General features: G+C 34.6%; 1 protein-coding gene across 1 annotated transcript in view; it reads left to right on the forward strand.

Moving 5' to 3' along the window:
• The window catches only part of LOC108736926, an 84,056-nt gene that overhangs the window by 52,260 nt on the left and 15,931 nt on the right, over positions 1–15,865 (forward strand). Inside the window, exons 4-5 of the mRNA XM_018469540.1 lie at positions 372–555; positions 6,415–6,498. Coding sequence (XP_018325042.1) covers positions 372–555; positions 6,415–6,498 — 268 coding nt within the window. The remainder of the gene's footprint in view (positions 1–371; positions 556–6,414; positions 6,499–15,865) is intronic.

The raw sequence follows: 15,865 nt of genomic DNA on the forward strand, positions 1-15,865 counted from the left end.
AACGCTTCTTAAAGCAAAGTACCTTTTGTCTAACAAGGTGACTACTATTAGAGAGCATTAAAATCAATTCATTTAAGATCACTCGTCTGAAACTAATGGATGAACATGAATTAATAAAAAATTAGGACTTAGTTTGTTAAAAAAACTCCGCACCAGTTTCTACGGTCTTTCAAATTAATAAATTACAAGCTAAAATTTGAGGTTCTTTTTTACTCTTGCAATAAATTCACATAAATCAGGTTAACCTAGTTTTTGGTTATATTTCTATCTCGAAATACATGTCGCAGTGCAGTTCAAACTGCTGTTAAAAATCATCTCTATTTTGAAGACGACACTCGGAAACAATTTTCAAGTTGGGTTTATTTTTCCAGGTTGTGTTTATTGAAGATTCATCAGCACCGGGCTATCTCTCACTTCCATCGTTACAGACCAGGCAAGCAACTGCAGTGTCAGCCGCTTCAGCACCATCAGCTACGGCACTAGACTGGCAACATCCAATTGAAGCCTGGGAAAGAGACTACCGGCGATTCAGATGGAATAATACCCGCGTTCAACGTAAGACTTATCTATATTTTTTATTTATTTTCAATAACTCAACATAAATGAAGGAAATAGTAACATTGTAGTACAAATAAGACACTATACAAAACAAGCATCAATCAAACCATTGCATAACTTTGATTTGCCCCATCGCGTAAGACGTTGCTTCCATGGGCAACCGCAAATGCCGCCATCGTAAGGCGCGTTTCCAAAAGAAATAAACCCCAAGCACCTTAATACAACTTGACCTTATCCTATATACTCACCTAAATTAACTCTGTTATAAAATTAATGTTGCTGTTCAAGAAGGTCCATATTTTAAATGCAAAATTATATTTAACCCTGAAAAAGTAAAGGGCATCCTAATCAACAAGTTGGCATTTTTGCAATAACATGGAAATACCACCATAGCTGCTGTGGTATTTGGGCACTTTCAAGTCGTCATGGTATTTCCGGTGGTTGCAGGGAATACGATGATAATAATAATAGAATTCTTGACGCATACTTTTTCAGGGAGGAAAAAAGTAAATAGTGTTATACAAGATCGTGATTCACCCCTCTGTCAAATATTATATTACTATATATATTAGTTCGGCGATATTGTGACCTATACTGAGCAGCATGGCCTAGATGTTTAGACCATTGCTTAGCATTCGAAGAAAAAAAAACTTTTGGGTGTTTCATTCCCACCTGCCAGTAATGCTGGTGGGCGGGCAGTCCCTCCGGACTATGCCGGAAGGTAGGGCGGAAGGCCCTCTTCAGCCTGCTTTCAGGAATCGTGGGAATGGGTGGGTGGTGGTTCGGGTGAGAAAGATGAGACGGACGAAATGAAGACAGAAGAGAATGAAAGATTATCTGTGGAATATTACTGCCTCAGCATTTGCCTAGGTGATCCAAGGAAACCACAGAAAAACAGACCAAGGCAGACGGACCCGGAATCGAACCGGCGTCCTCCCAAATGCTAAGCAATGGTCTAGACCTCTAGGCCATGCCGCTCGGTTAGCATTCGGAAGGACGCCGGTTCGATTACGGGTCTGCCCTGATAAGTCGAATTTTCTGGGGGAATCCCGTAATAACGTCGATTTTAACCTATATTTTTTTTAACGTTTTTATGCAGGCAGTTCAGTTTCTGCGCTTGCTAAGTTCACTTGTTTGATTTACTAGTTACTGCTAACAATAAGTAAAAAATACTGTACCTATTTCATTTATATATTACATTAAAGACATTTTTGCGTGTGTCAATATGTCATCAAAACGTACTTTAAAAACATTGTCTGTTGGTCAAAAATTTAAGCTTATAAAGAAAGTGGAAAGTGACTCAAGAAATATAGATGTAGCTTTGAAGTACGGTATTCCGGCAAGTACAGTTTCTACTATTTTAAAGACTAAGCACTCAATTATCACCGCAGTGGAAAATGATAGTGCAAGTGGCTAAAAAAGCCTGTGTATGAAAAGACAAGACAAAGCAGTTTTAGAGTGGTTTAAATCGGTAAGAAGGCAGAACTTACCTATATCCAGGGGTTAATTAAAAATCTGTTAATAGTAAATACATAAATGTTCATTCACAAAGAAATACTAATTAAAGAAGTATTATTTGATGAGTCGAAGTTTTTATGTGTCACATCGCAGTTCGAGTTATCGAAGTTCGACTGTACATGTATGTTCAGTCTCTATGGTCAGTTTAATCAGAATAACCGACTGTACATTAAGAGCTCCACAATGATATTTTGCACCTGAACAACTTGGCAGAGCCGCCCCTGGCTGTTTCTTGTAAATGAATTCAATTTAGCAGTAAAATTGCAACAGAATGCGTTTCCTTTTATTATTATTTGTTAACCGAAACGAATTGTGGCTTTGAATATGAATAACTTCTGGTCTGAAAACAGTTCTTATTTGCCTTAGAAACAGCATAACCAACGTTTGTGAAGTATCTTCAATCTACACAAACGGTTTTATTTTCATTTGCAGAAATTCATAACGCTCCACTTATTATTATAAATTCAGGTTCCACAGATACTTAGAACCAGTTTTTACGTAGAATACAAAACTTGACACAAAATTATCAGAATGGAGAATATAAAGTTTCAAAAAATATTGTGTCTACAAAAAAAATATTTTGAAGCTTTGTGTTTTTAAAGTACTAATACCTACCTGTAGTTCAAGCGAAAATTCATTTACAATTTTTTTTGTTTTCGTGGAAGAAAAGAGATCTTCAAAAGACATCCAGCCGGCCGTACGACTGACTAAAACTCCTCTAGGACTTTAAGGTCCTCTTCAGCCGGCATTTACAGTGAAAAATGACAATATACTAATTTTTTAGTTATACACCAAATAAATTTTGGTGGTAAATGTTCGTAGAATTTTTTCACTTAAATTTTGTAAGTATTTCGAAACTTGTGAGTTACTATTTCACCCAGCATTAAAATTTGATCCTTGTAAGCGAGTAATTCGGTCAATAGAATGACCTCAATAGATTATCGAGATAGCCCATAAAGACACTTAGATCAACATGTTGCCCCAAGGAATCCTTCACCTTATAGACCAATACTAGCTAAAATATATGTCTGCTCCTGTTGATTTATCGTTGTATAAGATAAAGATGTATCATACACAAGGAAAATCCAAAAAATAAACCAAATGAATTAAACTTAACTAATGAGTATCTAAACCTTGATATGTATTGTCCTCAACCAACTATAAATGTTAATTTAACAAATTGACTCAAAAGCATCGTCTTTGTTAATAGTTAAATGGATGTGGTGAAAAAATCTCCTTAAAAGTAAATTTGAAAGTACCATCAGAATTTGTACAAATTCAAATCAGTCTTAAGTGCATGCACACAAAAAAAAACAGAATAGAAAATCTTTTTTATAGCCTAATTAGATACCTATGGGCCTAAGCATTTGTCAGGATTAATCAATTAAGTATGAGTTTTATGTTTAAATAGCCAAAATACTACTGTTACATAGGAGTTGATTTTAATTATGCTAAAAATAATGGACAGTGGGCGCATCGGAAAAGAAAAGATTAGAAGCGTTCGAAATGTGGTGTTACAGGCGAATGATGAGAATACCGTGGATAGAGAAGGTTAGAAATCAAGAGGTATTAGAAAGAATGGGAGAACAAAGGATTCTATGGAAATCAATAAGAAATAGGCGAAATGGGTTGGTAGGACACCTTCCCAGGCATGAAGGTCTAGTCAGAGACATATTAGAGGCAGAAACAGAAGTTAGAAGGGGTAAAGGTAGACATAAATTAGATTACTGTTCGCAAATAGTTAAGGATGTGGGTTGTTCGAGTTTTAGGGAAATGCGAAGATTAGCTCAGGATAGGAAAGAGTAGAGATGCCTGTCCAACCATTCTTAGGACTGACAACCTTATGATGATGAATGGAAAAAAGCATGTAGTCTGTAAATTTTTATGGCTTGATTTTGAAATAATACCATTGAATAGGCCGTCATAATATTATGGAGATGTATAAAATTACTAATATTAAAATGAGAACTAATGAACATAAACGGTTGTCTTCCATTTCCTACTGCTTAAGAAGTACATAAACTGATTTTTAAATACACGTGTCATTGGATTACCAATCTTCATCATACGTAAACAGCAATAGAAACAATTCAAACATTCAATCTATTTATAAAGGCAGTTCACATGTACATTCCCATCTACATTAGCGACACCTGCGTTAACCATTAAAAAGCTACCTTGAGCCGAAGCAACGATTATCGGTAGTACAAAATGTTCTCAGAGGGCCGAAAAGATGTGAACGACGAAGAGCGTGCCGGATGCCCGAGCCCGTCAACAACAGACGAAAACATTGATAAAGTGAAACAAAATAGTATTGGCGAATCGTCCAATCACCGCTAGAGAAGTTACTGAGGACCTAAACATATCAATTGGCTCCTGCCACTCGATTTTTACCAATGAGCATGAGACTGGTCGGCGCGAAATTCGTACCAAAATTGCTCAATTTCGACCAAAAACAACATCGCAACGGCAACGACCCAAATTTGCTCCAATGGGTCATAACTGGTGATGAATCATGGGTTTATGGTTATTAATTGGACACCAAAGCTCAATCATCCCAATTGAAGCTATCGCACGAGTCAAGACCGAAAAAAGCGCATCAAGTTAGGTCGAATGTGAAGATTTTGCTTACAGTTTTCTTCGACTGCAGGGGCGTGATGCACCATGAGTTCTTGCACAGGGTAGAACGGTCAATAAGAAGTAAGCGCAATTTACGCAAAGGAATCTGCCAGAAACGCCCGTATTTGTGGAAAAACAAAAATTGGCTTTTTGCACCTTGCTAACAAGAAGTGTACTTGAGCTACTTATCAATTGAACTTGGTAATTTCAGTAGTATGGGCTTTCATGTTTTTTATCAATATACATCATACTTAAAGTAGCGTAAATTTACAGAAGTAATTAATACTTACTTGGGACTTACTTTGTCCAACTCCGCTAAAGATTCATTTAAACAATATTCTATTCAAATCCACGATTTCAATCCTCTAGGAGGTAACGTTTAATTTTTGAAAGGAACAATAATCTCTAAAATTGAAATTTTGTGGCAAGAAAAATTGAGACCAAAACAACAGTAGATATGAATTCACGCTAGAATTAAATCTTTTGACTTGTAGCTATAGTAGACGGTTGGTGATAATAAGATTGGTAAGATTTTTTAAATAGCGCACTGTAACTCGATATACAATTTAGAAACTTTTTCAAGTAAATATAAACTACTTACAATCAATAAAGATAAAGCCGGTGCAATTGCAAGTGAAATAATCAAAAATTTATGCGATATGTGTTCTCTTCATGTTATAATCATACCTATAAAAAGCTTAGTCTGTAATTCAAGTTTCTCCTATTTAAATTATATTAAATTGGTTTTGTATTTGTTGCTTCACTGCTTGCATTATTCGAGTGTGATGTGTATTATTTACTGATGTTTTTCTATTTCATTAGAACACACTTACAAAAATGCTTAATTCTGACAGAATTATTAGGCACATATTGTTTAATTGTCTACCTCAAAAATATTCTTGTTTAAAACATACCAATGCAATCTTGTTTTTAAAAGTATGAAATGGCTTCTCTTTACTTTTCCACAATTTTAAGAAAAACAGAAGGGTTACGGATTACTTTAAGGGCTTTAGATCTAAGAAAAAAGCAAGCCATCCACACATCCAACTGCTTGCGATGCAGGTCATCGGCCAAAGACGATGAAATCCAAACATCATCGTCGCCAACGGGCAGTTATCCGGGATGTTGATGTAACAGATTATCTACGAGGGTGGATTGATAAGTTTCCGGCCTGACCAAGAAAAACAAGGTTTTTAAAAATTTTTTTTNAATATATATTAGTCTACTAGTGATTTTGAGAGCACTGGTTACGGACTTGATAACTTTTTAGAAATGAAAAAATCCAATACGGCAGCCCCAAATTCTTAAAATCATTCCAAATATCCAGAAAGTTATGCACACAAATTTTTTAGACGCTGATTACCTATAAATCTGTCATTAATTTTTTATCTGTATAGAAAATAGGGACGATCCAGTCGGTTCAGGCTTCAGTTATATTTCTCGCCCATTGTGGATATATTATGAACATATCCCATTTTAGAATGCTGAATAATATTAGACAAAACAGGCAAAATGTTTATTTTCATAAAAATTTGTCTATACAGATGTATGAGGGTAGTAACCCCAAATCTGTTCTCGAAACGAAAAAAAATTTTCTGGGTTCTAGTGAACCGTCATTGACCGCTATTTGTGTATTACTTCAAAAAGTATTTATTGATAGATTCTGTTTAGTTTACCCAACAAAAAGTATAATATCAATTAAATATATTTTTGTTACAGATATTGAAGCAGAATGTCAAGACGATTATATGAAAATAAGGATTGGATTTAATGGAACATTTACCGGTTTAGTATATTCTGCTGGTAAGTTAATCCATTTAGATTGCTTCGTGTCAAGTTCGACTTCTTACTATGCTTTTGCTCGATCTGGCATGAATGTAAAATTCGGTCAAACTCAATTCATTTTATTTTTAATATTTTGCACCTATTGCAGACTAAATTACAGTTGGTTTAGATTACTCTGATTTGAAATTTTAATCTTGTAGTTCATTTATTATATGTTACTCTTAACTCCAGTACATCCGGTAAAATTCCCGTCAGCCGTCTTTCACTGAAGCTCTTCCAAAGGTTTGCTTGAAGGACTTTTAAGGACCAAATTCAACTTCCTAAACATTCACAAAGTAGTGCTGCATATCTAAAATGATAAGTAACATAATTCTGTTTTTAATAAATATTTCCGAAGAAATATTTTTATCTAAGTCGACAAATGAAAAAAAAATCGTATCGTCGTATAAATGAAAATATTTATTTGGTCTTTACTCAATCAAATCGAGTATAGGACGGATAAGTGCCATCACGAGGAGTTCAATTTGGCGAAAAACCGCCATTATTTCATGTTCGTCAAAATGCAAGTGTTATTAAAGATCATAGCAATATGAATAACAAACAAGTTCAAGTTATTGGCAAAAGTCTTCATTTCTTCTAATGCTTTTTTATATTAAACTAGCTTCGGCCCGCGACTTCGTCCGCGTGGAATAGTTACTTTGGGCTAACGGTAACTAACTTTAACCCTCGACTTCGTTTACGTAGAAGGTGAAAATATTTTTCAATATTACGTACATTAATGAGATATTTTAGATATGAATAATATATTTATTTGGATAAGGATTAATATAATTAATAATTAATCATGTTTATAAAAACACGTTCGCAAATAATGCATTATTTTAGAACAAATTTGGTTAGCATAAAAAAGGTTATAGTGAGCCAACCTTAAAAGATAGACATATGCTGTCGGGGACTTTTTTTTAGAACTTTTAAAGGGGAAAAATTCTGTCACACATGATTTCTGCGAAACTTTAACCGTTTACGCAGCGCACGCAGCAAAAACTCTCAAAAGGAAAAAAAAACGATTTTGAAACATTCTTCGTTGGTACTCCACTCGTGTTGGTCTTAGCGTGATGATATACAGCCAATAGTCTTCTCCGATAAATGGGCTATCTAACACTGAAAGAATTTTTCAAATATGACCATTAGTTTCTGAGATTAGCACGTTCAAGCAAACAAACAAACAAACTCTTCAGCTTTATAATATTAGTATAGATAGATAATACAAAGTAAAGTACCTACTTATTTATAAAAAAAATACAACGTGTAATTATACAACACGCTACTGAAGTGAAATCTCTTCAAACACACAAACATACCGGGATAGGGGTTAAGGAATTGGTTTAATGTTATTATTTGTACACTATGAATTTAAATTTTACACTATACATGCCGGAGTTGCCTGTAACGAGCGTTGCATTGAAGCGCGCTCACGGCTCAAGCGATTCCCACTACGAGACATCCGTTGCATGATTTCGTTACATAGCAACTCGCATGAAACGAAGATAAAGAAATTTCACTTCAAAAATATATTGATCAGTCTTTTGACCATCCACGTGAGTAAAATGGTTTCACCCACTAACCAAATTATAAAGTTGCATTAAGTTCATTTTGTGGATAGGGACTATACTAAAATTTTATTTACTCTCTACAGCATACATGTGAATTAATTCCATAAATCTCACTAATGTTACTTGATAATTTTGCGAAAACAGAAGACTCAGCCGTGATTTCGCAAAATTCCTCCTAATAAGATGAATAATTGCGAATGCCACAATTTCACGAAAATGTGGATAATGCCATTTCACGCCGACACACATCGTCACATAATAACTCGAGTTAGTTTGACATACCTCCCCTAAATATTTTGATGTGGTTACGTAATACAGTAAATGTTCTGCTTATAATACCAAGAATTGTGTACAGAGGATTATAGAGAGACATAAATAGAGAACTCATACCACCACGAATCTATTTATAGAGAATTAATTACCATCTCCACTACGTAAGTAAAAGAAGGAGTTAACAAATAAAGCTTTTACCCAAATATGTCGTAGATAGATGGCTTTATTAAAAACATAGGTATTTATATATATAGGTACAAGGTGCATTTTCATTCATATTCTAACCTATAAATTTTACAAACTAAATGTTCTTATTCTTCTCGGTTTTCTGATATTTTCCTTCTCATTTTGTGTTATTTCATATCTCTCAAAAGTCTGTTCGAGTGTCTCTGGTTCCAATTTACGCCACCTACGTATCTTCTTCTCTTCTTCTTCCCAGTATCTTACCGTCCTATTCTCAATTTCCTGACTGAGTCTTACTGTTAAAACTAATTCGTTTTTACTCTTTTCCCTTTCGCCTTTCAGTTTTCCTCCCTTTCCTTTCATATTTTCTCATATTCATGTGTGAATCTTAAGTTTCTCATTTTTTCTCTTCTTTTTTGCTTATATAAATGACTTTAGTTAAATTTTCCAACTCTTTTCATACACTTCTATCTTTTTCCAGTTTTCATTTGTAGTACATGATCGCCCATTCTCTCTCTATTAAAACGTTTTTCTTTCCTTTTTTCCGTCTTTCCCTTGTCATTTTCTTCTTCGATTTGAATATCCGATATTGTAGCGCGCACGAGCGTGTTTGTGTGCGATCGGGCACATGTGTTCATGGACGGCTTATCGATTCGCCAACTAGCCGCGGGCGCCTTTCTTCATGTGCGCCGTATTTGTAAATGTGTATGTCGTACCTGCGTCCTAGGAAAGCAATTAAACAGTTCAAAGGAAAACTAAACGATCCGGATGTTTCTAGAGGGTTCCAGAAAGGAAACAAAAGAGTATTTAAAGGAAAAGACGATCGCCGACAAAAAAAAATAGAAATAAATTGACAGTGATAACAGTGAAATAAATAGCGCAGTGAATAGTGATATATTAATAATTAGTGTAAATAAATAGTTTGTTATTAGTCGTAGAAGTAAATTTTGTTAAACGCCCGAACATCACAATATATTATCCTTAACTTTTATACATTCTTAAATCCTTTTCTACTCAAATATCCCGTTGCTAAACCGTACAACACATCATAATCATATAATAAAAAATTCTATAAACCTTCCTGCCCAATTTTGTTCCACTTAAAATAAAAACCCAAAATAATAATTAATTTTTCTAGCACCTAAAAAATTCAATTCCGTGTGAGTTCTAGAAAATAATTTGAACGTAATTCGTTCATTACCGTTGTAAATTTTAACCCAGAAACCAGTCTGGGAAAAATTGAAGACAATAGGATTCAAGTACAACTTATCTAAATTATCTCGCAAAGGCTCTTTAAATGCAATTACCAAGATTTATTACACTTTGCTGGCATTAAGTTACCGCAAGCTTTTCCGTTTCGCTATAACAGTGATGTTCCTAAATCACTTAAAAATGCATGTCGGCCTCACTTCCGTGCCTCTTCAGCTAACCGATAGATACTTTTAATCGAAAAATTTCAGCGAAATGGATATCGTTATTAGATTAGTTGAATAAGAAATCTGACCTACTTATTACATCACCCCTCGAATGTAGTACATATGTTTCTTTACATGTTTTGTATTTAAAATTTTCTTCTATGGTATATACAACTGGAAGTGTATGAAGGGACATCACCAAGACCTTAGTAAAGTACCCCCTACACCATAAAATTTGCGAACCGTAACATTAAGTTTTAGTTTTTAATTTTTGTAGAGACTACTGTTCGCTAATTGCAAGACAGAAGACAATTTCTTTTTTGAGGTCTGCCAATTCAAGAAAATGCTGAATATATTTTCAATATCTATTATAACATTGAACTTTGAAAAATGTAGACAATATAGAAATAATAAATTTGTGCTAAATCGCCGCATTTCTTCCGGGTGAAAATGATTTTAGTTCTTTTATTTTTTTTCGTTTTTATTCTTTTCGTTATGGCAATCAAACCCGATTATCTCGTAGATTGTTGTCTAAACAGGGTGGCAACAGGTACCGACTTTTCTACCCCCAGTTGTGAAAGACGTACCTACATGATGATTTTTCAAAAAATCACGAATTTGTTTATTTTTTTAGTGAATATAATTTAGTATTTAATGTTTTATTGATGTAAATACGTGTCAAACATCATCGACGACCACATACAATTAATTTTTTTTATCCCTCGGGAACGGCATATTTCTCTGGATAAAAGGTATTCTATGTCCTTTTCTGTATCCCTGACAACGTATGCACAAAACTTGACGTTAATCGGTTGAGTAATTAAGGCGTCAACTGGTAGCAAACAAACACTCACATTCGCATTTATAATGTTAGTTCTAACTATTTATAGTGTACCTACTGTTAAATATACGTACTTAAAAATGTAGGAATGAGTTACAGAGATACTTAGTTTGTATAAAGAGCAACAGGCAGTTATAGAGCTGGGGCTGCAACGTAGAGAAGTAAATATTAGGAAGGAAGTCAGACAGGGATGTACACTGTCACCGCTACTTTTTTAATATATACTTAGAAAACTGGATCAACACCATTCAAAACAGTAAAACTGTAGAGATAGATATACAGGGGCAAAATATTAGTATGCTTAGATTTTCAGATGTTATAATTGTATTAGCAGCTAGCAAGGAGGAGTTAGAGATAACTTTAAATAAAATGGAAGCGGAATTGTATGTAAATAAATAAAAGTAAAACAATAACACTGGTATGCAAGGGTAGAAAAAAAGGGAAAGATCGAAAATAAAGATAGGAGACGAAAAATTTTTGTATTAAAAATATTTTAAAAGTTGTATTTTTGTAAAAAGCAATTAAATTGTTTTTTAATTTTTATAATAAACATAACTGTTAACATAAAATTGTTCTACTTCTACTTCTTTTATTAACAAATATTTAAGTTTCTAACAAACTTTAATCAATTTAAATCATCTCAACCCTGACCTACTTATATGTTCAATAAATGAGAGGTGTTACGCTTTGTTGAAAAGATTTTGAGAGTACGGTTAGTTTAGGACAATTATCAGAAAAGTAGGTGATATTTTCAAATAGACGTGGATAGATGTGTTTTACAAATGGTAACCAAATTATGCATTTTCACTATTATACGATATTAAAAAGAAAAAAACGTTTGCCTTACACGAACCTACCAAGCTAATTTTATCTACGTTATAACTTATAACGACTCTTTAATTATTATGCGTTTCGTGATAAAGAGTTAAAATTGTAATGTCCAGGTATAAACAGAGCTAAGCGAATAACATTAAAGCGTGACTAATAATCAGCAACAATGCCTCTCCATTTCCTTGTACGTAAAGAAGAGTATAAACTGATTTATAGGTATTTGCATGATTGGATTAGTGATTACCGCATCTTCATTATACTCAGCAATAGAAGCTGCTCAAATGTTCAATCAATTCTGATTAGTGAAGGTAATATTTCAAATACGCCTCCCCGCATTAATGACACCTTCATTACCTATGAAGAGCGATTAAAAGTCAAACCACTGAATGGGGTCGTAAAAGTATGACAGACGCAGAAGAAAACACTAAGACGCCGAAGCAGCATGAAATTATTGTTTGTTTCCCGCAGGAGTACATCAGAAGATACCAAAGGATGATCAGCGCGGGAAGTCCTTGTTGCTTGTTGTATGTCACTTTTAAAAATAATATGACTGATGCAGTTCTCCTCCTCCTCCTTATCCTCATTCTCCTCTTCTTCCCTCGTATGCAACAAGCACCTGTGATGTTACTGTAGCAGATCGATTGATAAGAGAAGACAGAATGCAATCAAATCAAACGTCACGCGGCGCGGCGCGGCTTTTGCTGTATAACAGTTGTCTGTTCTGATATGTCTTTGGACGATATAACGCGTGGCCACACGCAGACATATTACAATATATCTTATGATGGTAAGATAGTATACAGACATATATTATAAAGAAGAAGCTACATTTACTTATCCTCTCGTCTTTGGTACCCCTCTCTGTCTCTCTTGTTTTCTAGACTAGCAGTTCGCAATTATTTTTTTGCTACGAACCGTTTTTGATCCACCCTGTTTTAGTGAAATTGCATCTCAACAAAAAAGTAAACCGACAGTAATTTTCAATTTGAATTTTGAATTCAAAATCTGTATTGCACGTATTTAATTGGCACATTTTTAATACTAATTACATCTGTAAGATGATACAAACCAAAACACGAACCTTCTCGACGACTGCAAAGTATCGAGTCCGATCCAAAGGTCAGTCAAATTTGAATTAGAGTGGATGACCTCTTAATATCGATCAAATTCTCATATTCCGACACGGTTAGCATTGACCGTTGGAGGGATTCTGTACCCATTGACTGTTCTGTACTTCCTCTGGAAAATATTCTTTGAAGCTTTTTTTTTGAGATTCAATAGATATTCATTTAGGGTTACTTATTACTCATTTTCTTCGAGAAACTCATTTAAAAGAGAAAAAACATTCGTAATCCAATCCTGAAGCCAATTTTGTTTGTTATCGTTGGGGAAGATGTTTTGTCTCTCACAATAAACGTGGTTGTGGTTCTTTATTGTAAGGACCTGCTTTTTACGTTGAGTTTATTGAATATATCGGCCAAATAAGCCAATTTTATTATCCATTTCTTATCATGTAATAGTTCGGCATGAGTGCCGGACGTAAAAATTGGTTGCCCAACTTTTCCTCTCGAAAGCCATCTTATTTCCGTGTGTATTAGAATGAGTGATTGATGCTGACTTCCCACATACTTTTTTTTTTTTTGAAAGACCTTCACTTGACTGAAATGCATCTCTTACTAATGACATTCTCGGATAACAAAATAATTGCATTTAAAAATTGCGGTAAATATTGAAATAAATAAATGAGTCAGACTGCTTTGTGAGATTAGGCAGGGTCTATCCGCATATAAGAATGATAATTAATAAACAAATAAAATAACCAAGGAAATAGGAGTGAACCAATGAACAATTGTAACCAAATGTCTATCCTCTCATCTGGCATCTAGCAATTCCTAGCCGAATTTTGTTTTTATTTCATCAGTTGGGGTTCGCTTAGTTTATTGCTTACCAATTAACTTTTTGTTAAAATGATATATTCTGGGCTCGTATAGTTCAAAAAGCGAATCATACAAGACGTTTTACTTAATCTTAACAATCACCTACTGTGCTGAACGTTTAGTAATACAGTAGGTACATCTCATCTCGATTCGATTCCAATTGCTGCATCATTATGGTTAATATGCTTGTTACAATAGCCGGGAACGATATGTAAAATGACAAGAGCATTCGTTTCGATAACATCACTATCGACATTGAAGGTTTAACAAACAATTAAAAAACGAAATAGGAAGTCATTCCCTAACGAGAAGATGTTAAGAACGGAAATACGTGTGTTGTACATTTGTAAATACGTATGTAGATGTATGCAAATCCACCGTTTAAAGTTCCGTTCCTTTGAAAATCAAAATTAACATGCAACAGCAACCACGAAACGACTCGGGTGGCCCTGAAGATGGCCAGTTTCGAAAACGCGTTAGCATCGAAGTGAAGCCGAAAGTGTTTCCCGCTACGCGCACAATGTTGTAAGACCGGTTCCGGTGGTCAGCGTGAACCAAGAGGGAAAGTACCTAGTGACCGAGTTGATCTCGACAGATAAGGGAGCTTGACCTACTTAATAATACGTTCATTGTTTTACGAAAATGACATCGCGCCAATTTACAAGTATCATCATACTTGAGTCACGATTGCTTTAATTCGTGTTTATAAGAGGTCTGTTCAAAAAGTATCGGGCATTTTGTGTTTTTTCAAAAATTATTTATTTATTCATAAATATATATTTTGTCCCCTTCAAAGTTATACCCACCAGATATTATACACTTGTGCCAACGTTTTTTCCAATCCTCGAAGCAATTAAAATAAATAATCTTTTGTGATCTTGTTCAGTTCATCCTTCAATGCCATCTTTATCTTCTCAATCGTAGCGTGTAGCGTCGTCCTTTCATGGGCCTCTTCAGTTTCGGGTACAAGAAAAAGTCACAGGGGGGCAGATCTGAACAATACGGTGGCTGCGGCATTGTTAGTTTGTTGCTTATGGTCAAAAATTCGCGCACAAGCAACGATGTATGAGTAGGGGCGTTATCAGGTAATATTGCTTATTGATCGTTCTACCCTATGGCAAGAACTCATGATGCACCACGCCCCTGCAATCGAATAAAACTGTAAGCAAAACCTTCACATTCGACCTAACTTGGCGCTCTTTTTTCTGTCTTAGCTTGTACAGCAGGTTCCATTGGGATGATTGAGCTTTAGTTTCCACGTCAGAATCATAAACCCATGATTCGTCATCAGTTGTGACCCTCTGGAGCAAATTTGGGTCGTCGCGGATAGAGTCCAACAACTCCTTAGCAATGTTAATGCGATGCTGTTTTTGGTCGAAGTTGAGCAATTTTGATACGAATTTCGCAGTGCATTGATATGTTTACGTCCTCAGCAATTTCTCTAACGGTGATTCGACGATTGGCCAATACTATTTTCTTCACTCCATCAATGTTTTCGACTGTTGTTGACGTGCTCGGGCGTCCGGCACGCTCTTCGTCGTTCACATCTTCCCGGCCCTCTGAGAACATTTAGTACCACCGATAAACTTTGTTTCGATCCAAGGTAGCTTCATCAGTCAACATTCGAAATGCGTTTTTCACACAAAATTTGGTACAGATTCGTTGATCCATTTTTTGGAATAGGCAAAAATCGAAGACGAGCCAAAACACATGCAAGCAAAGCAGCTGTCAAAAATTAAATGAACATTCAACATAGCCGAACTTGTCGATATAAGTGAGAGACATGAACATCAACATAACGCTACAAAAAAATTGGAAATCGAATATACGTAACCCTGAGGAATTATAAATTCACGATGCTTTTTAAACAGACCTTCACAAATATTCAGACGAATTTATTTGCTTATTATTTAAAATTTTAAAAGCAAGTTGCTATTAACACATACATCAATTGCAAATTAAAACCTTCAAAAATTAAAGCACTTTTTATAAACATCTTTTCCTTTCCTATCTGCTTTTGGAATGGAAACTATAATATGTATTTGTAATTGATTCATATATCGAAAAATTTCTAATTTTAAACAATTTTGTAGTGCCTACATATAATACAACAAAGACGGATGTCTATTTAAGGAGAAAAAAATAAAGTGAAATTAATTTAATTTTAAAATGAAATTATTATAAACCTAATGAACAATTATATAATCATAATGTTTCCACGTACTAATCACAATGGTAACTACCACTAAGAATTCACAGCAAAAGTATCGAGAAAACCTTTTTCTTGAAATT

The sequence above is a fragment of the Agrilus planipennis genome, unplaced genomic scaffold (genome assembly GCF_000699045.2).
Source record: "Agrilus planipennis isolate EAB-ADULT unplaced genomic scaffold, Apla_2.0 scaffold151, whole genome shotgun sequence".
Lineage (NCBI taxonomy): Eukaryota > Metazoa > Arthropoda > Insecta > Coleoptera > Buprestidae > Agrilus > Agrilus planipennis.